This window comes from Anguilla rostrata, chromosome 7, assembly GCF_018555375.3.
Source record: "Anguilla rostrata isolate EN2019 chromosome 7, ASM1855537v3, whole genome shotgun sequence".
Classification (NCBI taxonomy): domain Eukaryota; kingdom Metazoa; phylum Chordata; class Actinopteri; order Anguilliformes; family Anguillidae; genus Anguilla; species Anguilla rostrata.
This window is the reverse complement of record NC_057939.1, coordinates 51,677,146-51,702,267: the sequence shown is the minus strand read 5'-3', so window position 1 is coordinate 51,702,267 and position 25,122 is coordinate 51,677,146. Positions and strand designations below refer to the sequence as shown.

The 25,122-nt window shown below is 40.7% G+C and overlaps 1 protein-coding gene across 1 annotated transcript; it reads left to right on the top strand.

Annotated features, from left to right (window-relative positions):
• Window positions 1-627: 627 nt before the first annotated feature.
• LOC135259983 (mucin-2-like) lies at window positions 628-10,672 on the top strand. Its single transcript, XM_064344997.1, has 4 exons — window positions 628-7,473; window positions 7,608-7,672; window positions 8,252-8,397; window positions 8,822-10,672. The coding sequence occupies exons 1-4, from the start codon at window positions 925-927 to the stop codon at window positions 8,905-8,907; spliced, it is 6,846 nt and encodes a 2,281-aa protein (XP_064201067.1). The 5' UTR covers window positions 628-924; the 3' UTR covers window positions 8,908-10,672.
• The last annotated feature ends 14,450 nt before the right edge of the window (window positions 10,673-25,122 follow it).

Below are 25,122 nucleotides of genomic sequence, written 5' to 3'. Positions count from 1 at the left end.
GCTTCAGCTCTTACAAATCAGCCCAGATCAACAGACCCAGCAGTTAAAACTTCTGCCTTCACTATCACCAGTATCAGTTTAGAACCCACAACATCAGCGATACCCTCACCTGCCAGGACAACACACACTGAATCAGGGTTCACAACTAAAGATAAAGTTCCATCCTCCGTAGGTTCTGTTTCCTCTACCACTCCATCAGCTACATCACCAGCCACAGAGTCCACAACCACAAATGTTTCTTCTTCTCCAGTAACCACTGACATTAATACTGCCTCCATGAAAAAATCATCTGCTGCTACACGTCTACCTTCTGGCTCAACTGCGACACCTCCACACACAAGCTCCACTTCTAAAGCTACATCTCAAGTCAGCATTATGAATAGTTCAACCTCATTAGCCCAACCAAAAACTACTATAGCTTCCACTACTACTAATGAACCCAAATCAACAGACCCAGCAGCCATAAATTCAGTCTTTACCACTACCAGTTCCGGATTAGAACCCACAACTACAGGTGTACCCTCAAATACCAGGAAAACACACCCTGATTCAGGGCCTACAACTAAAGACAAAACATCATCCTCTACTATACTATATAGTACTATAGCTTCCACTACTACTAATGAACCCAAATCAACAGGCCCAGCAGCCATAAATTCAGTCTTTACCACCACCAGTTCCGGATTAGAACCCACAACTACAGGTGTACCCTCAAATACCAGGACAACACACCCTGATTCAGGGCCTACAACTAAAGACAAAACATCATCCTCCACAGCTTTGGTTTCCTCTACAACTGCCTCAGCTACGTCTGCAGCCACAGCATCCACAAATACAAATATTTCTTCTGCACCGGCAACCACAAATATTAATACTGCCTTCATAAGGATAACAGACATTTTAGCCCATACAACTCACAAACCCATGACAAAAACTTCTGTTTCAACACTTGAACCTTCTGGTTCATCTACAGCGTCCCCACGTACAAGCTCCACTTTAACAGCTACATCTCAAGCTGATGTTAATGATACATCAACAACATTAGCCCACACAACCACTACTACAACTTCATCTCTTAATAATGAACCCAAATCGACAGACCAAGCAATCATAACATCAGTCTTCACTGCCACCAGTAACAGTTTAGAACCTACAACTATAGGCATACCCTCAACTGCCAAGACAATACACACTGATTCAGGGCCTACAACTAAAAACAAAATAACATCCTCCACAAATTCTGCTTTCTCTACTCCTCCCTCAGCTATATCTACAGCTACAAATGTTACTTCAGCCCCTATAGCCACTAATATTAATACTGCCTTTGTGACCACAACCAACCTTGTAGGCCCTGCAACTGCCAAACCTACAACAAGTACTGCCACTACTCTTGCATATTCATCTACAACTACAGATTTCACAAATCACACAGCCGCAAAACTTCCTTCCACTCCCACAACCACTGGTATCACAACAACCCCCACAACCTCAAAAGTTACTTTAAGTCCTCTGACAAGTTACACAACTTCAGTCCATGGGACCAGAACCACATTGTTAACCCATACAACTCTCAAAGCCATGACAAAGCCTCCTGCTACTACAGTTGCACCACCTGGCTCAACTACTGCATCCTTACATACAAACCCCACTTCCACAACTACATCTCCAGCTAACATTTTGGATAGATCAACCACATCACCCGACACAACTGCTACAGCTTCAGATCTTACAAATCAACCCAGATCAACAGACCCAGCAGCCCTAATATCAGTCTCAACTGCCTCCAGTACCAGTTCAGAACCCACTACTACAGGCATACCATCATATGCCAGGACAATACACACTGACTCAACGCCCACAACAAAAAACAAAATGCCATCCTTCACAACTTCTGTTTCTTCTACAACTGCCTCAGCTACATCTGCAGCCACACCATCCACAAACACAAATATTTCCTCTGCCCCAACAACCACAAATATTAATACTGCCTTCATAACGATAACAGACATTTTAGCACATACAACTCACAAACCCATGACAAAATCTCCTGCCGTGACACTTGTAACTTCTGCTTCAACTGCTACATCCCCACATACAAGCTCCACTTCAACAGCTACATCTCTAACCACCATTTTGGAAAAATCATCCACATCAGACCACACAACAACCACTACAGCTTCAGCTCTTTCAAATGAACCCAAGTCAACAGGTCCAGCAGTTAAAACTTCTGCCTTCACTATCACCAGTACCAGTTTAGAACCCACAACATCAGCGATACCCTCACCTGCCAGGACAACACACACTGAATCAGGTTTCACAACTAAAGATAAAGTTCCATCCTCCATAGGTTCTGTTTCCTCTACCACTCCATCAGCTACATCAACAGCCACAGAGTCCACGACCACAAATGTTTCTTCTTCTCCAGTAACCACTGATATTAATACTGCCTCCATAAAAAAATCATCTGCTGCTATACGTCCACCTTCTGGCTCAACTGCGACACCTCCACACACAAGCTCCACTTCTAAAGCTACATCTCAAGTCACCATTATGAATAGTTCAACCTCATTAGCCCAAACAAAAACTACTATAGCTTCCACTACTACTAATGAACCCAAATCAACAGACCCAGCTGCCATAAATTCAGTCTTTACCACCACCAGTTCCGGATTAGAACCCACAACTACAGGTGTACCCTCAAATACCAGGACAACACACCCTGATTCAGGGCCTACAACTAAAGACAAAACATCATCCTCCACAGCTTTGGTTTCCTCTACAACTGCCTTAGCTACGTCTGCAGCCACAGCATCCACAAATACAAATATTTCTTCTGCACCGGCAACCACAAATATTAATACTGCCTTCATAACGATAACAGACATTTTAGCACATACAACTCACAAACCCATGACAAAATCTCCTGCCGTGACACTTGTAACTTCTGCTTCAACTGCTACATCCCCACATACAAGCTCCACTTCAACAGCTACATCTCTAACCACCATTTTGGAAAAATCATCCACATCAGACCACACAACAACCACTACAGCTTCAGCTCTTTCAAATGAACCCAAGTCAACAGGTCCAGCAGTTAAAACTTCTGCCTTCACTATCACCAGTACCAGTTTAGAACCCACAACATCAGCGATACCCTCACCTGCCAGGACAACACACACTGAATCAGGGTTCACAACTAAAGATAAAGTTCCATCCTCCATAGGTTCTGTTTCCTCTACCACTCCATCAGCTACATCACCAGCCACAGAGTCCTCAACCACAAATGCTTCTTCTTCTCCAGTAACCACTGATATTAATACTGCCTCCATGAAAAAATCATCTGCTGCTACACGTCTACCTTCTGGCTCAACTGCGACACCTCCACACACAAGCTCCACTTCTAAAGCTACATCTCAAGTCAGCATTATGAATAGTTCAACCTCATTAGCCCAAACAAAAACTACTATAGCTTCCACTCCTACTAATGAACCCAAATCAACAGACCCAGCAGCCATAAATTCAGTCCTTACCACCACCAGTTCCGGATTAGAACCCACAACTACAGGTGTACCCTCAAATACCAGGACAACACACCCTGATTCAGGGCCTACAACTAAAGACAAAACATCATCCTCCACAGCTTTGGTTTCCTCTACAACTGCCTCAGCTACGTCTGCAGCCACAGCATCCACAAATACAAATATTTCTTCTGCACCGGCAACCACAAATATTAATACTGCCTTCATAACGATAACAGACATTTTAGCCCATACAACTAACAAACCCATGACAAAAACTTCTGGTTCTACACTTGAACCTTCTGGTTCAACTACAGTGTCCCCACGTACAAGCTCCACTTCAACAGCTACATCTCAAGCCAATGTTAATGATACATCAACAACATTAGCCCACACAACCACTACTACAACTTCATCTCTTAATAATGAACCCAAATCGACAGACCAAGCAATCATAACATCAGTCTTCACTGCCACCAGTAACAGTTTAGAACCTACAACTATAGGCATACCCTCAACTGCCAAGACAATACACACTGATTCAGGGCCTACAACTAAAAACAAAATAACATCCTCCACAAATTCTGTTTTCTCTACTCCTCCCTCAGCTATATCTACAGCTACAAATGTTACTTCAGCCCCTATAGCCACTAATATTAATACTGCCTTTGTGACCACAACCAACCTTGTAGGCCCTGCAACTGCCAAACCTACAACAAGTACTGCCACTACTCTTGCATATTCAGCTACAACTACAGATTTCACAAATCACACAGCCGCGAAACTTCCTTCCACTCCCACAACCACTGGTATCACAACAACCCCCACAACCTCAAAAGTTACTTTAAGTCCTCTGACAAGTTACACAACTTCAGTCCATGAGACCAGAACCACATTGTTAACCCATACAACTCTCAAAGCCATGATAAAGCCTCCTGCTACTACAGTTGTACCACCTGGCTCAACTACTGCATCCTTACATACAAACCCCATTTCCACAACTACATCTCTAGCTAACATTTTGGATAGATCAACCACATCACCCGACACAACTGCTACAGCTTCAGATCTTACAAATCAGCCCAGATCAACAGACCCAGCAGCCCTAATATCAGTCTCAACTGCCTCCAGTACTAGTTCAGAACCCACTACTACAGGCATACCATCATATGCCAGGACAACACACACTGACTCAACGCCCACAACAAAAAACAAAATGCCATCCTTCACAACTTCTGTTTCTTCTACAACTGCCTCAGCTACATCTGCAGCCACACCATCCACAAACACAAATATTTCCTCTGCCCCAACAACCACAAATATTAATACTGCCTTCATAACGATAACAGACATTTTAGCACATACAACTCACAAACCCATGACAAAATCTTCTGCCGTGACACTTGTAACTTCTGCTTCAACTGCTACATCCCCACATACAAGCTCCCCTTCAACAACTATATCTCTAACCACCATTTTGGATATATCATCCACATCAGACCACACAACAACTACTACAGCTTCAGCTCTTTCAAATGAACCCAAGTCAACAGGTCCAGCAGTTAAAACTTCTGCCTTCACTACCACCAGTACCAGTTTAGAACCCACAACATCAGCGATACCCTTACCTGCCAGGACAACACACACTGAATCAGGGTTCACAACTAAAGATAAAGTTCCATCCTCCATAGGTTCTGTTTCCTCTACCACTCCATCAGCTACATCAACAGCCACAGAGTCCACAACCACAAATGTTTCTTCTTCTCCAGTAACCACTGATATTAATACTGCCTCCATGAAAAAATCATCTGCTGCTATACGTCCACCTTCTGGCTCAACTGCGACACCTCCACACACAAGCTCCACTTCTAAAGCTACATCTCAAGTCAGCATTATGAATAGTTCAACCTCATTAGCCCAAACAAAAACTACTATAGCTTCTACTACTACTAATGAACCCAAATCAACAGACCCAGCTGCCATAAATTCAGTCTTTACCACCACCAGTTCCGGATTAGAACCCACAACTACAGGTGTACCCTCAAATACCAGGACAACACACCCTGATTCAGGGCCTACAACTAAAGACAAAACATCATCCTCCACAGCTTTGGTTTCCTCTATAACTGCCTCAGCTACGTCTGCAGCCACAGCATCCACAAATACAAATATTTCTTCTGCACCGGCAACCACAAATAGTAATACTGCCTTCAGAACCGTAGAAGATATTTTAGCCCATACAACTCCCAAACCCGTGACAACTACTTCCAGTACTGCCAAGACAACTACTTCAGTTACAGGCACAGGTTTTAAAATTGACACAACCATAACACGTCCTTCAAGTCCAACAATCACTAGTATCACAAAAGCCCCCACAACCTCAAATGTTTCTTTCACGCATCTAACAACATCTTCCGACACATTGATCACACCCATAAACTCAAGCTTTCCCATTCCATCACCTGCAACTGAAACCTTCTCGACCTCATCCATTACTGAGACGTCTAAAACCACTTCACCCATAGTCACACATTCTAAAGCAGCTTCACTAATTTCAACATCCACTTATAAGACCACACCATCAGTTACTATTATTAACACACTGGCTACAGCAACAACAGCCAAAGCCTCCTCCACTACAAACCTTAACTTAATCTCCACAGCCACAGGCACTACCTCACCCCCCACAACAACACATTCAACGTCAGCTCCTATTTTCACATCCATATTTTCAACCATTGTGACTTCCAAACACCAAGCGACAACTCCCTTGACTACATTTAGAACTTCAACCTCAACAATGACGTCAGCAAATTCCAACATCCCTATCACCTCTGAAATATCGACAACTTCATCCATAACTTCAACCCCACCATTTCCATCATCAATAAGGTTGCGTACACCAACACCTTTTCACTCAACTATTATGACGACAGACAAAAATTCAGCTTCCAAGACCACAAAAATTACTGTGCCGGCCATGAGTACAACTATATTTTCCACATCTTCCACTTCCACAAACATATTCCCTAAGACTACACTCACTTTATCTTTAATAACTACATCTGCTACCTCTGTTTCTACACCTAAACCACCTAATACTTTAACACCAGCAACAATACTCACAAAAGCACCTCCCACCTTTACAACCCAGTCAAAAGGCAGGACAAAACCTATCATTTACACATCCTCGACTACAACAATGACCTTGGCTCCCTCAGCAACAATTGAAACTTCAGTTATTGGAAATACACCAGTGACTTCCACCCCGATTAACAATTTGCCAATTTCGGCTACCCAAGTTACATCAGTAGCGTCAGCCCCTGCAGCTAGTCCCTCAACTTCCACAGCTCGGCCCAAAGCTGTATTTTTAACCGCAGCTCCCAGTACTACACCACCAACAGATCCAGCTACTGTTGCCATAGCTACCGATTCAACACCAATGACAATGCCCATAGATGAGGCGTCCACAGCTGGAAATAGCACTTCCTCTCAGTCAAAAGCCTCTGTCCGCATCAGCACCCCGCCCAGGACCACGTCTCACCTTTCCTCGGGCACCGCAGATGAAAAATCAGCTGAAGGTCCCTCTGCTCCTACCAAAGGAACCATTGTCTTTTTTACACAAAAGCCGAGACTCATTGTCGCAAGTCCAATTCAATCTCAGTATCCAGTAGTAATTCGTGAAACCATTTATGCTATGTCCCCTGCTGATACCCTCTCGTTGAGCAGCGTATCCAGTGCCAACAGAACAGATGCAGCTCCTGTCAGGGAAGTACGTTCAAGTGGGCTCGAGCCTATGGACGCACAAAGCCCTGACACCATGGCAACCGGGGCCAACACAGGACCAGGGGGGACACTGGCCCTGAAAATGCGAATGAGCAGAGTTTTTCACTCCGGTTACCTGGATCCAAACACACCTGAGCACCAGGAGTTAGCCAGAAATGTGACAGAGGAGGTGTGTGATGATGTCCGTTAACTGCGTGTCGTGGGATCAGTTTTAAATCACATTTTCGTGGTATAATCCCACCGTTCCTTTGACTGTTTCGTCTCACCATTTTTGCATGCATATGTGTTTCCATGTGTCCATAGGTCAGTCCTGTTTTCCAGACTAGGTACCCAAAGACCTTTGTTGGATGCAAAGTGGATGGATTCTGGTGAGCCATTTCATGGGAAATAAAGTGTCCAGACTGATCAGTACTTCAAGAGAGTATACCAAACACAGACTGTCAATTCTACCCTGACAGAGTTTCTATGTAGGGACCAAATGTACTCAATTAGAGTTAAAACTACTCTATTAGAGTTGAATTTATCCAAATGTATATTTGTAATCATTTTGTCAATTAAATTATTCAAGAAAAAAAACCATAACCCTATCCCTAACCCATGCTCAAAAGTTCAAAATCACATTTAACATTTTCAGGAGCCCTCAATATATTGTGGATAGCACCTCAAAAATAAATAATCATTTTGTTCCTCATCTCTCAGATGTACAGATAGTGTTTGCCATCTATGTTATTGGTAAATGGACTGCATTTATATAGCGCTTTTATCCAAAGCGCTTTACAATTGATGCCTCTCATTCGCCAGAGCAGTAAGGCGTTAGGTGTCTTGCTCAAGGACACTTCGACATGCCCAGGGCGGGGTTTGAACCGGCAACCCTCCGACTGCCAGACAATCGGTCTTACCTCCTGAGCTATGTCGCCCCTTATTCTGTATGTATTTCCTGTTAACAGGAATGGGTCAGTGGGTGTTGACATGACCCTCACATTCAAGAGTCAGACAGTGGTTCCAAGCAGCTCCACTATCGTGGATAATTTATCAGAAGCTTTGAGTACTGGGCAGTCACACCTGGACGTTATACCGGGCAGTGTTATTGCAGGTAAGTACAGCCTGATCAACCATATGGTCTAGGGTCCCATTCTTCCCACAAGCAGTGGACCACTGGGGTGTTAATTTCATACCTGCTATTCTAACTGTAGTCAGTTAGAACAGGGCCTGCCCACATCACTTATATTCTCCTAAGACCCAAAAATTCATTTTTTGAATTTATGCGTTACTGGTTACTTTCAGGAAGCATATATTCTACTATGCCGAAACCTACACAACAGGGGACATTCACTAATAAAAGTAAAATACACAATAGTTTTGAAAATATTTTCATAGAAAAATGTTTTTGTCTTCCAAGACATTTGTATTATGTCGCTTAAGATTTTTTTTTCTGCTGGGCCTCTGGAGGATATCTGTGAAGCAGCAATGCTGAGCAAACCTTTTTGCATAAGGCTCTTTTTTCTTTCTCATGACAGGGATGACTGGCAGAAGCAAAACCAGAACAACGGGGCCTCAGAATTTCCAATCATTCAATTTGACACAAAAGCCTGAAGGAACATGATCCACTGCCTGAAGCAGCTCAATGCACAGATCAACTGTGTCATGTGACCGCTGTGTGACTGCATCACTGACACCTACTGTAACACAACGCTAGTGTGTGTCTGCATCGCCGGCACCTACTATAACACAACGCTAGTCTGTGACTGCATCACTGACACCTACTGTAACACAACGCTAGTGTGTAACTGCATCACTGACACCTACTATAACACAACGCTAGCTGCCAACTGAAAGGACAAAGTCAATGTGAAAGTAAGAAAAGAAAGAACCTGATTTTCCTTGCAGTTTTTTTTTACTGTTAAACTACTGAAATGTGTTTCGACTGCAGGGGTATCAGTACTATACCGAAACAAAATATTGCTTGTATCTACCTGGGTCAAATACATATTTGAGTTCCATTAGCTCTTTAAATGTCAATATTCCTCCTGAACCAGGTTGGCTAAAAATCTGTGGGTCTCCCTTTGTTTAATCGCAAATTAATAATTAGAATGACAGATGTGTAATAATAATAATAATAATATTAACTATAATAATAATAATGGATAGCATTTATTTAGTGCTTGTCATGATTTCAAAGGGCTTTACAATGAAGGGAAGTTCACTTCTCATACCCACCTGATTAGACTAAAGATGTTTAATGCAATGCATTCAATGCTTAAAAAATATATATAGCATAGCAAAAAAAAAAAAAAAAACATCTTAAGCCAGAGACTTTTATTCTTTTATTTTTTTAAACAGAACACAGCAACTGCACTTTCCCTTATGGCCTTGTACTGTGTAAACCAGAAATATGTTTACACACACCCGTGCAGAGGCATGCGTGCACGCACACACACGCACAGTGTATTGCCTACAGAAAGCAGTGCACGGGGTAGCTGTAAGTTTGCGTATAATTTGTGCAGCAGAAGGCACCATAGAATACAAGTAGGTTTGAATTTCAGAGACAGCGATCTGACAGTGCATTCCAATAAAGCAAACATAGGATTCGAAAATGCAGTTAGTTCCACATGCATTTTAAAGGAAATAATTGTCTTTGCTAATAGTATGTGTTCATATTTGGACAGAGCACTCACAAGAATCTCTGCTGTGTGAACATTTTTGGAATTCCTATGCAAACTCTTGAAAGGGATCAAGTTGCTCATCTTTTTATTCCGTAGCGCCAGGTCAATTTGTCACGGTTTTAAGAGGGACAAGCACTGCAGTACAAGCTACTCTATAATTACACTATAGTATCAGATTTCTACAGGACAGACATGTTTGGATAAACTCCTCTGGATGATGTGTTTGGATGAAGGCTGACCAGACACAATATACTGTGAATTTTACCAGTATAACTTGTTCCACAGGTTAGGTCACGTCCACACTTGGTAACAAAGCAGAAAAGTAACATATTTGCCATTGTCGCACCCTTTTGGGTCCCTGCTGAATCTGTTAGCTGGTTTTTTATATGCAATACTAAATGTTATGTCCAGCTGAAGGAGAAAAAAAAAGACTCTAAAAAGTATAGCTAACTGTAATCACATTTAATTATGGGAGACGGTATTTATGTTTTAATAAAGCTGTGATAGTGGAATTGGACGTCGCTTTGAATAAGTGTTCCAACTGAAAAATATTATTGTTCATTATAAGTTGATATTTTCCACAAAGACACTGTGCTGTACTGATGTGTGTTTACACATATGTGGTGAATATTAAGTATAAAGTGGCTGGTTACTTAACTAACTTTTTTTTTTTTTGCATCCAAAATAAATGAAGTAAAACATTAATTGAATACTTTTTTTGAATTGAATACTTATTTTTTGCCTGTTCAAATGAACTGTCTCCTAGTTTGGTCAAAATAAGTTGTGCTTTCAAGTCTGGTTACAAATACAAATGTTTTTTTTCTCCACAAATAAACTTTGTCGACAAGGGTGTTTACAAAACCATAAATATTTTTTTTCACCTTTGCAAATAACCTATGGCTCCAAGACTGGTTACAGCCATGACAACTATGACATTTCTTTGTCTGGGCACGAAAAGATGGCTGGCACCAACCCTCACCATTTCCTGTTATGACACACATACTGTAACATCACCTTTGTGACAGTGAGTACATAGTGGAGAGTAATCCTACACAGCTTACATTCCGCCCAGATATTCCATCTGGGCATTTACTGAAGCAATTCAGGTTAAGTACCTTGGTCAAGTGTACAGTGCCATTGTCCCAATAGGGCAGGGCTGCCCAGCCCTGTTCCTGGAGATCTACCTTCCTGTAGGTTTTCACTGCAACCCTAACAAAGCAAATCTCATTCAACAGCTATGTCTGAATCAGAGCACTTGATTATAATACTATTTATTATATTTTTGAGGACAGGACATGAGATGAGACAGTTGTCAAGTAGGTGAAAAAATCCCAGGATGATATACTTATTTCTGGGGTTTCGCTGAGTATATTCAGGAGAATGCTTCTTGGGAAATAAACAACCATTTTGGTCCCATCAATATGACGCGCAGCATCACTTTATAAACAAGGCCCAGCCTTGCTGACGTTTTCCTTCAACAACAACAACAACGATAACATGTGAGCATAGCGACAAAGGCCAGAATGTCTTACGGCACTCCCACGGTACGGTTCGATGATAGTATGGAGGATATTTTCTTTGCATACACAGTCATTGCATACGCAAAAAGTATGCAGTATGCTTAGTAGCCAACACATTCTTTGAGGACACAGGAGTAACGAGGCGTATTCAAACACAGCCCGATTAGTAGAATCAGGCGTGCCAGGTTAGGGTTGAAATGAAAGGAAAACCCCTATAGGGTTGCAGACCTCCAGGTACAGGGTTGGGCAGCCGTGCACTAGGACGTCAAACCTGAGATGCGGGCACTGCTCTCTAATCGTTGTGCTAGACTGCCACCAAAATAAAATCTGCTCATTTGTTTTCTTCTCCGTTCCAAGTGCTGCTGAACTTAATTACAAAATTAAGTGTCCTCGCCACTAGCAGAAATGCCCCATAAATGCTTTGAAAGTAAAGTCATCCATGCACTAATATGGAAGAGAAATGTGCATTACAGTCTGTGGAACCCTATGGTTATGGTCTGTTAATAGCAACTTTAACAGATATTTCGCTTAAATGTAGACTAAATTTGGACAAATGTTCAATTCCTGCTAAATGACGTTAAACTGTTTAACCTGAAACATACTCTAATTTTTTACTTGTTTCTGGGAAAGCAAAATCACTTCATGATTTCCCTGGCTTCTTAGAATAAGAACAAATTCTAGGTCATCACTAGCATGATTTATAAAAGTTTGTTTCCTGAAAGCATGTCTTTAAAAAAAATAAATAAATAAAAAAGCATGGGATTTGTAGTTCTTGTATGGTGTGTGCTTGATAGAAAGCTTAGTATCCACCTGATTTCATTTTTGGAAAAATACCAGATCGCACATGATACATTTCACTATAATTTTTGAGAGTTGGTTCCAAACATTTTGAGATAGAATCTGTTGTGTTCAGGCAAGGAGATTCAGGCAAGGAGATTGCAGCTGTTCAAAGACTCATATCTCAATGGCATGGAGCATTGCAATGGAATGACTGTGATTGCAGAATATTCCGAATTTCACAATGTTAATTCTGAAAATGATCTTGCTATTTGTAGATACCAATGAAAGATAAATCACAATATTGTTAATCAATAACAAAGTTAACATGCGATCATGAAAGTATTAATTTTAGGCCACAGTCTCATAGTAAAAAGCACTCAATCGCATGGCTGTATGTACAGAAAAGCAGAAGAGTCCTTTCCCTTCTGCGCCAACAAGGCTACAGTGTCAGGGCTGGAAGGAGCTGTTAAACTGGTTGGATTAAGGTAGCGTAGTCAAGCGTAGTCAAGCGCCCGACAGTTTCAGTTTAAGAAAGAGTGAGAACCTGGCCTATGTTCCTTGAGGAACACGGCTGGAGGCTCAACCCTTAATCGAGGGGGAACTCGTAAGGGGAACTCGGATGAAGCCCTGGTAGTGGCCAGGAGCTGACGGATCGAGGTGGAGCGCTCAGGAGCTCATTCTCTCCCTGACAGGTGTGAGATTTCGAGTGACAGATAGGCCCTTTTTTTTGCGTCACAGCACGGTGGAGACAGACAGACAGACAGATGGGGGAGTGGCGGGTGCAGGCACGCGCGGCCATTTCGACGCAGAATGCCGTGCAAAGTGGAACGTCGAGCGCTGGGTGCGGCCGCGAAACGTTGTGCGTGGGCGCGAGAAAGGGGGACCGAGCCGGAAGGACGAGCAACAGCGTTCCAGATCATTCCATTCCATTCCATCTACCATTTCATTGTATTTCACTGCCTTTCGTTCTGTTATTTTATTTTATTTTATTTATTTATTTTTTATTTTCGATGTGTCAACTTCCAAAACTACACGATGGGAGCAGTATGAATAAAGTTTATTGTTACGTTGTCGTTATTCAGCTGGTGTTGTAAAGTGATTGTGACCAAAAGAGACACTGTAGTCAAAGCACAAATGTTCACACTGATTACAACTGACTGCCAAGACTAATTGGCGCACCTCTTTAGAAATTAAAGATAACCACCGATAACTTTGAACCTCCTCTGAGTAGGGAAGCAGTTCACACTTTATACCATTAAGCATTTACTTAATGGCAAATTGAATTTATGGTAACTGAGTATGCCCTCTTGTTTGTGTTTTTAGTTGACCAAAAGGCTTGAATAAGTTTTCCACCAGGAATAAAACTCATCATGCGCCTGTTGGTGAAGAGTGACTGAACGAGCAGAGATCTGGACAACAAATGTATGCGGAAGCAGCCCGTTAGCAGACGCTAATACGTGTCACAGAAGCTCCATTGTCACTGCCACCGTGTAATTACAGGTGGTGGAGACAGTTAGGTGTGACTTAGAGAAAAGGCATGACGGTGTTGGAATGAATCACGCATCGCGCGCATGCAGCAGTGCTATTCTAGCTATGCGCACGGGGGACTTCAGAGCATACTGTATAAGCACTCCAACTGCACGCCTCAAACGCGTGGCTCAGTACGAGGTCATTTGACTCATGAAACTTTATTTGTGCCGTTGTTCTGAGGCACGACAAATGTTAATAAGCCTGTGCTGCTGTTGTTAATATGCACTTTCCTTTTGTGTTTTATTTTTTTTATTATCCCTTAGGAAATATAGTGTTAAGTGCGTATGCCGAACAGCTATTCTGTCTTGGATCCTCTGGTGTCATCTCAAACCCAATGCGAAGAACCCTTGCATCTGAACTGCAGGAAGAGCCCGCTCCTTTCTGCATTAAAACAGTCAGAGGTAGAAAATCCAGGGTCAGATAGTAAAGGACTTCCCCAGTGTTCTGTTACAATCATGCAGATTAGCCAATCGGCACAATTCTTCAGCCAGGAAGTAGAACTAATCAGCAAAATCAGCAGGAGTTCATCGGCGGACGAAATACGTGACAGGACTTTGACTCTCTGGCCCCTGGGCTTTCCAGCTCTGAACCCAACCCTGAGATGACAGGAGCGGGTTTTTGAATAATATTAATTAATATATATTAAACACATTATTTATAATAATGTTTAATGCTAGTTATTCATCAAATGAATTATAGTTTTATTGTGCTGTATGACCATATAGCAACCAGAATTGTGTATGTTTATCGCAAATGCACTATATAAGCAATGAATGGCATCTCATACACAACAAATCATATTTGGCTGATATATGGAAGCTCCCAACCAATAGAGGACTGTTGGTAGCCCTGCATATATTTCAATGCCCCCACTTTAGAATTATGAGCATGCAGAGGACTAATGTCAGTGACTGTGGAAATGCGTTTATGAGTAACAAAAAGTGAATGTTTTTTTGCACACTGATTCAGAGCGACTCGGGTTGGCAAACTCTCACTACCTGTAAAGCTGTAGAAGGAGAAAGTGATTAGTTTTCACAAGCCAGAAACCACAACCACCACCACAACCATGACAATGAGTTCTAACTCTTGTCAACAGTGCTACATACTAGCAGAACACTGCTTTAAAAAAAAAAGAGTAATTACATAATATAATACACAATTAATATTGATGTAATGAAAGCAAAAATAAATCTGTTGATGAATTTTGACTGTATGCAAATAGTCAGACTGAACAGCAGGCTGAGGAGGTAGACTGAACAACATCGCAGATGAGAAATTCTTGAGATACAGCATACCTTAGTTCCGTGCCAAAAGTACCGCGTATACCCGGTCACTGGCAAGGAAAGAATGCTAGTCAGAGAAAAAAATAGTTTGTATTGTTTCCCTCCGATTTATCTGATTGCTGTGTTACTAAAATAAATCTATTCCTGATGGTGATGAAGGTGCTTCATAGGCTGGGCCATTCTTGTTGGATCAAATGGCAACAGATTAATCAGTGGAAAAAAAAAGATAAGATGGGAAATATTTAATATTTCACCTTTAAATGTTCTATTTTTACTGCATCTAAGCTCTATGGCAGCGTTTCCCAACCGGTGTGCCGTCAGGTGTGAAAAATCCTCTAAAAAAAATTTTAACGTTCAAATGAATTTTAAAAACTTAAATTAACAAATCCCTTTCACAAAAGCCAAAATAAATGTCATTAAAATGCATATAGCTTAATTAAAACCCCAAAAGAACATTTAGGCCTATGTGTGTGCCTGTGTGTGTGGAGGGGGGCTGCAGGGTGTTTATTTTTTATGCTTTTGAGAGTGGTGTGCCATGAGATAAATTTGGAAAGTGTGCCGCGGAAGGAAGAAGGTTGGGAAAAGCTACACTATGGGGCATTTCAGTTCAAGCCTATGTGGACGGGAGCCTCAGCTCTTGAAAGAGGCTTTCTTACTCACTTTCTGTACAATGGTAGTCTCACAGTCACAATTTCTTTGATATAACATTATTAAAATTAAAAGGCAGTGTAGTATAATGGGTAAGGAACTGGTCTTGTAACCTAAAAAGGTCACAGGTTTGATTCCCGGGTAGGACACTGCCATTGTACCCTTGAGCAAGGTACTTAAACCTGCATTGCTTCAGTATATATCCAGCTTTATAAATGGATGCAATGTAAATGCTTTGTAACAGTTGTGTAAGTCGCTCTGGATAAGAGCATCTGCCTAATGCCTGTAATGTAATGCAAACCAGTGTAATTATATGTTACACACCAAAACAAACAAAAAAAAAAAGGTTGAAGTTGGTATAGTTGCACCTAAATCCCCAAAAACACGGGCAAACTCGGGAGACACGGGAGACTTTTAGGGCGCATGTACAGTACATGCCTCAACAGGTCTCATTGACATATTCTAGTGTACTGGTGTGAAATGAACACACATAGCTTTCTGCAGGAAATACTGGCAGCGCTGTATTCCCTTGTGATGCGCACGAGCTCGCAAAGGTATTCTATTACACTAGCCCAGTTTCTGCGGTTTCTCAACAGGGCCTTGGTTTTCTGTAATCGTTGCCGTACCTCTCAGGTACATATGTCCCCAGGTCTTACCTGATCTACAGCTTGCTTTCTCACACTGACAATCAAAATTAAATACCTTTTTTTGTTTTGTTTTGTTTTGTTTTTTTTAAAGCCATTTCATAACAAGGAATAAGGAAGTTTTAAATCTGGCCAAGCTTCTCAGAAACAAGAACCGTACAAGACATACGCGGATGTAGCGTAAACAAAACATTAGTAGAAAAATTATTAAGCAAGTTTTTGCTAACCCTAACCCTAACCCTAACCCTGCCCTGGGCGTGTCGAAGAGTCCCTGAGCAAGACACCTAACCCCTAACTGCTCTGGTGAATGAGAGGCATCAATTGTAAAGTGCTTTGGATAAAAGCGCTATGTAAATGCAGTCAATTTACCATTTACCATGATGATGATGAAGATGGCAAGAGTAAGACGAAGGCCATCCAGGGAGCATCTGACCAAGCATCATTCGAGGATCACGTTGCTTACTTACATTTTGGGTGAAGAGGTACTAAATGACAGTTCGATCATGACTTTCAAAAGATGCACCACACATTAATCTGAAGATTGTTCGAGATATTTCTTTCTATACATTTTTTTTCTTTGCTAGTTAATGTGGAACTGAATTTACCCTTTACTGCAGCCTTCCATTTCAGTACTTCCTCCACAAGAAGTACAGTTCCTTGTTGCGACAAATCACCTCATTGAATCATGATTATTTTAAGATCCTGCATGGACTCCTGTATTAGGGGTGATATGATTAGCAGACATCCAGAAAGTTTAAGGTGGGACACCTCATTTTTGACAATTTTGTGACAAGAAGGATGCAGTTCCCACATTTAAACTGAGATCAGCCCCGAAGAGTCCAGATCTCAAAACTGGTCATTACGCTTAGCAACTCGGTCTTACGTTTGGGCGAGAACTTTCCGTGAGTGTAAGTTTGAGGCCATTCTTCACAGTCATTCTGAGTCACTTCATACGTACGGGCCCTGATCTGAAAAAGATATGGTGGCTTCTGTAGAATCGCTGCAGTGAAACCACTTCCGGGTGCTAATGCCTGCATAGCTGTGCATGCCTTTCAACAGCAAACATCAGCTCATTTTTCACAGGCTCCTTTTCAATGGTGCATTTCCCCCATTTTGAAATGGCGAGACTTTCGTTTAAACTTAAAAGCCATGTTACAGCTCCTCAAGGAATGCCAAATGCTGAACGGCTAAGGCTGAGCCTCTCAAGTACAGTTACTTTGGTTCCCAATGCTCAATGTCCATTCTCCCCTCAGTTACCGTGGCAGCCATGTCCTCCCTCATTTCGCCCGACTTTGCCCGTGGGATCCACTGCCGCCATTTCCCAGGGGGCTGTCAGTTGTGATATATACTAGGTCACCTCCTCTTTAGGCACGGTGTCTACATCCCTGTCACTGGTTTTTCCACCCTCCCCTCTACCTGGGAGTTAGGTGTGAAGGCAGACAGCCTGGCCAATCAGTAGCACTGATTGTTCGGTTAATTCACTGGGAGAAAAGAAAAATAACCACAGCCGGATTTGGATTTGGAGGCCAAATTTGACTACCTATGGCTTGCATTTGAGCTGCCCTTATATGACAGTTCCGCTCTTCTGTCGAGCACAAAGGGCTCACCAGGTGAGCAGGTGTGTGATGATAGATCTATGGACTAAGCCTTTCTTCCATGACAGTAGCTACCCAGACACTACGGAGGGCTGCTGTTTGTTGGTTCAAAACAGCTAGACAGGGGTTTGTCAAGATTATGGAAGATTTCCTGTTGACATTGTCCAAGTGTGAGTGATAGGCCATTTCTTCGTGCCATGAATGTTAAAATTCCTTGTCAGTACAAAATAAGGAAAATTATATTGTATATAACGAATTAAATTTTAGGCCTGCAAACAAGGAAATAAATAAAACCAAACTGTAAACCAGTTTTTTCAGTCTTACGCATTTGGCACACATATTACTTTAGCTTCCCGTCAGTGAGCCATTTATATTCACTGGTTTTGTTTATTTAAAATCGCCTTCTTATAATACTGTAACACATTTTCTCAGGCTGTATAAAATGTGTATTAGTATCAAATTGGTTCCTTATTTCTCACTTCCTTCATGGCACGATTACATTGTAGATGAGAGATTACAGTTCAAAATATCTGAAGGAATGCATCACCGATGTAACTTCGAAGACAAACAATGGGGTGTTGTGCTAAGTGAGAAACAGATCTGTCTGGTACTGTGTGGGCAAATGCTGCATGATCACAAATAGCATCTGCATATCCTGTCGTTCTGTTGTTGCATTTTTCCAGGGGTTGCTGCTGTCACTTTGACGTCATCTTTCAATCCATTTAGCTCTGACAAAAGTGTGATCATCATTTATATACCAAGAGCAGGACTTCAGGCTCACTTCTGAATAAGTGCCGCACAATGATAGGTAGAGCTAATACTACACAAGAGATTAATTGAATTATTTATAAATATACAAGAACACATCTAGTGATTGGCTCAAAGAATAAATAGGTAAGTGTAATGTTTTTTTTTGTAAAATGCATTGCAGGCATTTACTTTTTTAGTTTTGTTTTGCTGTATTTTAATTTGTTTAAATTTTTGTGTATGCGCAAGGTTTTTTTTGTTTCCTTCTCTCAATTTTACTGTTTTCTTTTCATATGAATATTGTCTCCCTTTATACTACTGGTGTTATGACTATCCCTTGCATCTTTAGAGCATCTCTGGCAAGGCAAGAATCGTCCCTTGAGGCAGACTTTCTCTCTGTAGGGTGCAGTCCCTCAGAGACAATTAAAACTCAGAGAGGCACGCAGCCACAGCTAATACTGACAAAGGCGCTCACAGACAGCTGTAAGGTACAACTGGTCACTTTCTGAGTTTAAGCGTTTTCACGAATTTATGCAGGTGCTGAAAAGATAGCAATCTTTAAGAAAATAAGCATACACTGTTATTAGGTGCTCAATATCTATTTCACACTTCAAATAATAGAATTTTAACAAATTATTCGTCATTTTGAGAAAAACTGAAAATATCAAAAACTGAAAATATCATATGTCCAAAAAGGCCTCAGTTTATGGGGCTAATTAGAAATGTAACCACAATCTGAATCACAAAACAGACAGGGTCATATTGGGTAATATAAAAAATGAACAAGACACATCTCTCTGACTGAACCAAATTTGAGATTCCAGAATCTTTTTCTTGCATTCCAACATATTTAAGGTAAACAATAACAATCTGGTGGCTAACAGATGATTATTACATTTTCGGCATATATATGTGCATTATATTGTAGACATCAAAGTAAAGTTGTGAAGAGTCCTTCTTTAGTTCTGTGACTTAACAGAGTTATCATTCTATTAACCTATACACAGCATGATACAATGTGAACTAAAAACTCCCTATTTTTTATTTCTAATTTAATAATGTTTATATCCAAACATTATTTCAGTCATTTTAGTTATAATTACAGGTTCACTTCAGCTTGAACTGTTGAGCTATTTTTGAGTCACCGGTGACAGCAGGTGACACAAGTAACAAAAGAAATGCTGTAGAATCGGGGAAACAGGACAGACGGACAGAAGATGATTTTATATTACGGAAACGTGACATTTTCCACCAGACCAAGACATAACACCAATCAGGCAAACACACATTGCAGCCAATTCATCAGAGATGATTACTGAATACAATACGCTGTATTATTTTTTTCATATTTTTAGTAATGTCTACAGTTCGCTCTTTCAACCTTTTTTTGTGTGGCATCTCTTTTTTGCAATGGCAGATGTATATGAAAATTGGATCATCAAAAGTTACTGTATTTTAAATAACTGCATCTGAAATAAATAGATATATAAATCAAATAATCATTGCCTAGATGCACAGTACAAAGTGATTTTTCTGTGAAGGAGCTGCTTTTTAAAAAGCTTGCATAATATTGCCATAGCTCAAATTCTTCATCTTCCTCCTCTGACCAGTGTAGATATGCTAATATATACTTTTAGTTTTAAAGAGAACAGTTGTTATTTGTTGCTGTAATACATTATTGAATGGTTATTTTTGACTGGCTTTTGCATTGCATAGTCACCTGCAATAAATATAACTTTGCAGTAGACATTGAAATGATAACCAAAAAATCCCAGTCGTCTAAATATATCCGATAAAGTTGTGGCAGCTATTAAGCATTTAAAATACATTAGTCTTTCCAGAATAACCTGATATTAATATGAAATGTATCTATCAGGTAATCAATCCCTGGTCCCAAAAACCTCTGCTTGTGAAAAGATAAGAATTGGTTGTGGTGTTCCACACAATGGCAACTTTGCCTCAACATATTTAATGTATTTTCTCTTAGTATGTTTTTTTATTTGAATTTTTTTTTTTTTTTTTTACCACGGTTATGCTGTTGACAGCTGGAAGTACGGGTAATACCTCTTAACCTTCAAGTTCAAATGTGATCTTTAAAAAAAAAGCCTGGCTATCCAGCTAAATCCAGCCAAACCAGTATGTACTTTTTCAGAAAAAGCAGTCTCACTTGTGCATTGCAATGGAAAAAGGACATGTCAGACATTCCACTTAATCTGGCTTGATCTAGCCGAGAGCCCGAAATCTAACACGAACTGAGAAAATACTACAAGTCTTACACAGACTTCATTTTCTCCACATATTACCCTTTGACAGATGCAATTTGAAGAAAGTTCAGTGATGACCAGAATGGTGGGGGGGGGAAAAACTACACATGTTTTTACCTGGCAATTGTGTCATCTTCTTTATGATGCACATTGAGGTTATGGTATTTTAAAGAATGATAATTGACTGTTTATTAAAATAGTTTTGCGGTCGAGTGAGTCTCGCTGTGAATGTGGCTCAGTGCTTTCTTTGGCTGGTGAAACACCTGCATGTGCAGTGTATCTAATGTTGAAAGACATGGCAGCAGCTATGTGTGATGTTTATCTGTGAGTGACAGGAATAGGTTAAAGGAGAAAATATGGGGGTTAAGGCATCTATCATATGCCTTCTAAAATAGTAAAGCCTTTCAAAAATAACTTCACAACTGTTTCATAGGAACATACAGCACTTATTGCGCCTCGTATCATTGTCTTGTTGTTGTAGCTTGTAGTAATACCTTGACCGCACAAACTGCAGTAATAGTTTAGGTCAGAGCAATGTTCACTGTGTGAACTGGACATTATGTGCTCATGGCTATGAATAACTGTAAAAAATTAGTATTGTACCTTATCAGACTTGTGTGTTGTAGTTGTTCCAATGACCTTTGGTATACACTTATCGCTTTGAATAAAAGCGTCTGCCAAATAAATGTCATGTAATGTAATGTAACATCAACAAGTGAAAATAAGTAAAAACTAAACTTACATATACGGATATCTGAGACACTGCCACAGTACTGTTTTGATCTCTAATTCATGTGATTGGTTGCAATATAAATATATGTAGGCACAAATTACGTTGTGTTGTTTATGACACAACTATTCATAAAAAGTGATATTATGATCTCCAAGGGTAGCATAGCTTTCATATACAGTGTGGAAAAAATTTTCCCCCTTCCTGATTTACTCCATTATTGCATATTTGTCACACTGAATGGTTGCAGATCTTTAGGCAAAATGGAATACTAGACATAGGGAAACTGTGTAAACACAAAACACAATGAAATTATTATTTTATTTAAGTTATGAAACATATGGTCTGATATGGTATGACATGGTTGCTTGATAACTTTTTTCATTAGTTAAATTAACAACATATTTTCACAATGTGTTTTGTTTTCCTTCATCTAATATTACATTTTGTCTGAAGATCTGAAACAATTCAGTATGACACATGCATTAATAGAGGAAATCAGGAAGGGGAAAATACTTTTTCATGGCACTTCAGTTATGTTATTTAGCATTAAATGTGGGCATTTCCTCAGAATCAGATGCTACAGTTTGGAATTTCCCTGTTCCGGCAAAAAAAATGAACTGGCTGGGCTGCCATCTAATGTCAGAGAGGGAAACATGTTCTTCTCCAGGGGTAGCAGATCCACTGTAGTACACAGCAAAATGGCCACTGTTAATTCAACTCTAAAAGAGTTTACTTGAGTCCACAAGGGACCACACTGATGTACACTGTGGGAGTTAATGAACATTTTACTGTGTAATTAAAGAAAAGAAAGCACAACACTGGAAGAATCTAAGAGCATGTGCATATCTTCCATTGTTTCTACTTCTTTAATTTGCGCATTTGTGGAATAATTTAATATATTATTTCATATATCATCATAATGATAATAAGCACATTTTGCTGTAATTGTTGCTTTTCTGGTATTGTTTGCTCAAAAATAAATCTTAGAAATCGCTTTGGATTTCAAAGTAAACTCAGTATTATTGTTCAAGTTGTGTCATCGGGGAAGTGCAAAATATTGTTGAGGTCTTTTGATCAGTTACACTGTTGACTGGAAATGCTCACTGAGGACAGATCTGAACGACGCTCAAATTAAAACCCTGTAAACCGCTAAAGAGAGATACATAATTTTTCAGCCGTTTTGTTAAACCATAAAGATCCACTGTAAAACTGAGGGGAAGTTTTCAGGAAGTTCCCATTTATTACATTACTGACACAAACTAACACATATCTTTCAATACACAGCAATGAATGGTATGCACTAATAGGCTTTTCATCGATACACTGTAAAATAGCAAATGTGTGAACTTGTAAATAGCTGACATGGAAACAATTGCATTATTTACAGTGAAACGCCATAATACATTTAACGTTTGATAGATATACAGTAAAATGTACAGTTACTGTACATTTAACATATTGTTATCCTTATTTATACAATAAAGTTCTGACAACCTAGTTGTCAGTATTTTACCATAAAATTTACATTATCATTTATTTATTTTTTAACAGTGGAGGGTTTGGAAAAATAATGAAGAACATGACTGTTATCACTAAAAACCTAACTGCCGTCCAATAGATGTCCTAGTAGGACAGCATTTGGCAGCAGAGTTCAGCAGTCATTTGGCAGGCAAAACAAACACAAACCTCATTATTCTGTGAGAGATTATAAAATATGGTGCTGAGCGAAACAACAATGCTGATATACTGGTATTTTTCACCACAGTTGACAATTTTTCCTAACTTGAAAGAGTAGCAGTTGCCAATGTTATTATGTTACCAATATTATTCCATCCTTTTTTTGTTTATATATTCATTCAAAAGTTCTGACATAAATATTTTTTTGTTTCTCTTCCAGATTCAAATCCAAATAATCCATTCAAAGAAAAAGGCACAATGTACAGCAAAATAATTCCTGTTCTGTTCTTATTTATGTGTTTTGACATGTCTAAAACTGAAAATACCATGACCACACAAACCGAAGCCCCAACTACAACCATAACAGGCGTTCCCAGTACAACAGTGACAGAGGGTACCTTGACCACACAAACTGAAGCCCCAACTACAACAGGTGTTCCCACTACAACTGTGACAGAGGGTACCTTGACCACACAAACTGAAGCCCCAACCACAACAGGTGTTCCCACTACAACAGTGACAGAGGGTACCTTGACCACACAAACTGAAGCGCCAACCACAACAGGTGTTCCCACTACAACTGTGACAGAGGGTACCTTGACCACACAAACTGAAGCCCCAACTACAACAGGTGTTCCCACTACAACTGTGACAGAGGGTACCTTGACCACACAAACTGAAGCCCCAACTACAACAGGTGTTCCCACTACAACTGTGACAGAGGGTACCATGACCACACAAACTGAAGCCCCAACTACAACAGGTGTTCCCACTACAACTGTGACAGAGGGTACCCTGACCACACAAACTGAAGCCCCAACTACAACCATAACAGGCGTTCCCACTACAACTGTGACAGAGGGTACCTTGACCACACAAACTGAAGCCCCAACTACAACCATAACAGGTGCTCCCACTACAACTGGAACTGAGGTTACCTTGACCACACAAACTGAAACCCCAACTACAACCATAACAGGCGTTCCCACGACAACAGTGACGGAGGGTACCTTGACCACACAAACTGAAGCCCCAACTACAACTGTAACTGTTGCCCCCACAACAACTGTAACTGAGGTTACCTTGACCACACAAACTGAAGCCCCAACTACAACTGTAACTGTTGCCCCCACAACAACTGTAACTGAGGTTACCTTGACCACACAAACTGAAGCCCCAACTACAACCATAACAGGTACTCCCACTACAACTGGAACTGAGGGTACCTTGACCACACAAACTGAAGCCCCAACTACAACAGGTGTTCCCACTACAACAGTGACAGAGGGTACCTTGACCACACAAACTGAAGCCCCAACCACAACAGGTGTTCCCACTACAACTGTGACAGAGGGTACCATGACCACACAAACTGAAGCCCCAACTACAACCATAACAGGCGTTCCCCACACAACTGAACTGAGGGTACCTTGACCACACAAACTGAAGCCCCAACTACAACTGTAACTGTGCCCAGATACCTTGACCACACAAACTGAAGCCCCAACTAACGAACGGTTCCCCACACAACTGAAGAGGTACCTGAACACAAACTGAGCCCAACATACAACAGTGTTCCCACACAACGTGACAGAGGTACCTGACCACACAAACTGAAGCCCCAACTACAACCATAACAGGTGCTCCCACTACAACTGGAACTGAGGTTACCTTGACCACACAAACTGAAGCCCCAACTACAACCATAACAGGTACTCCCACTACAGCTGGGAC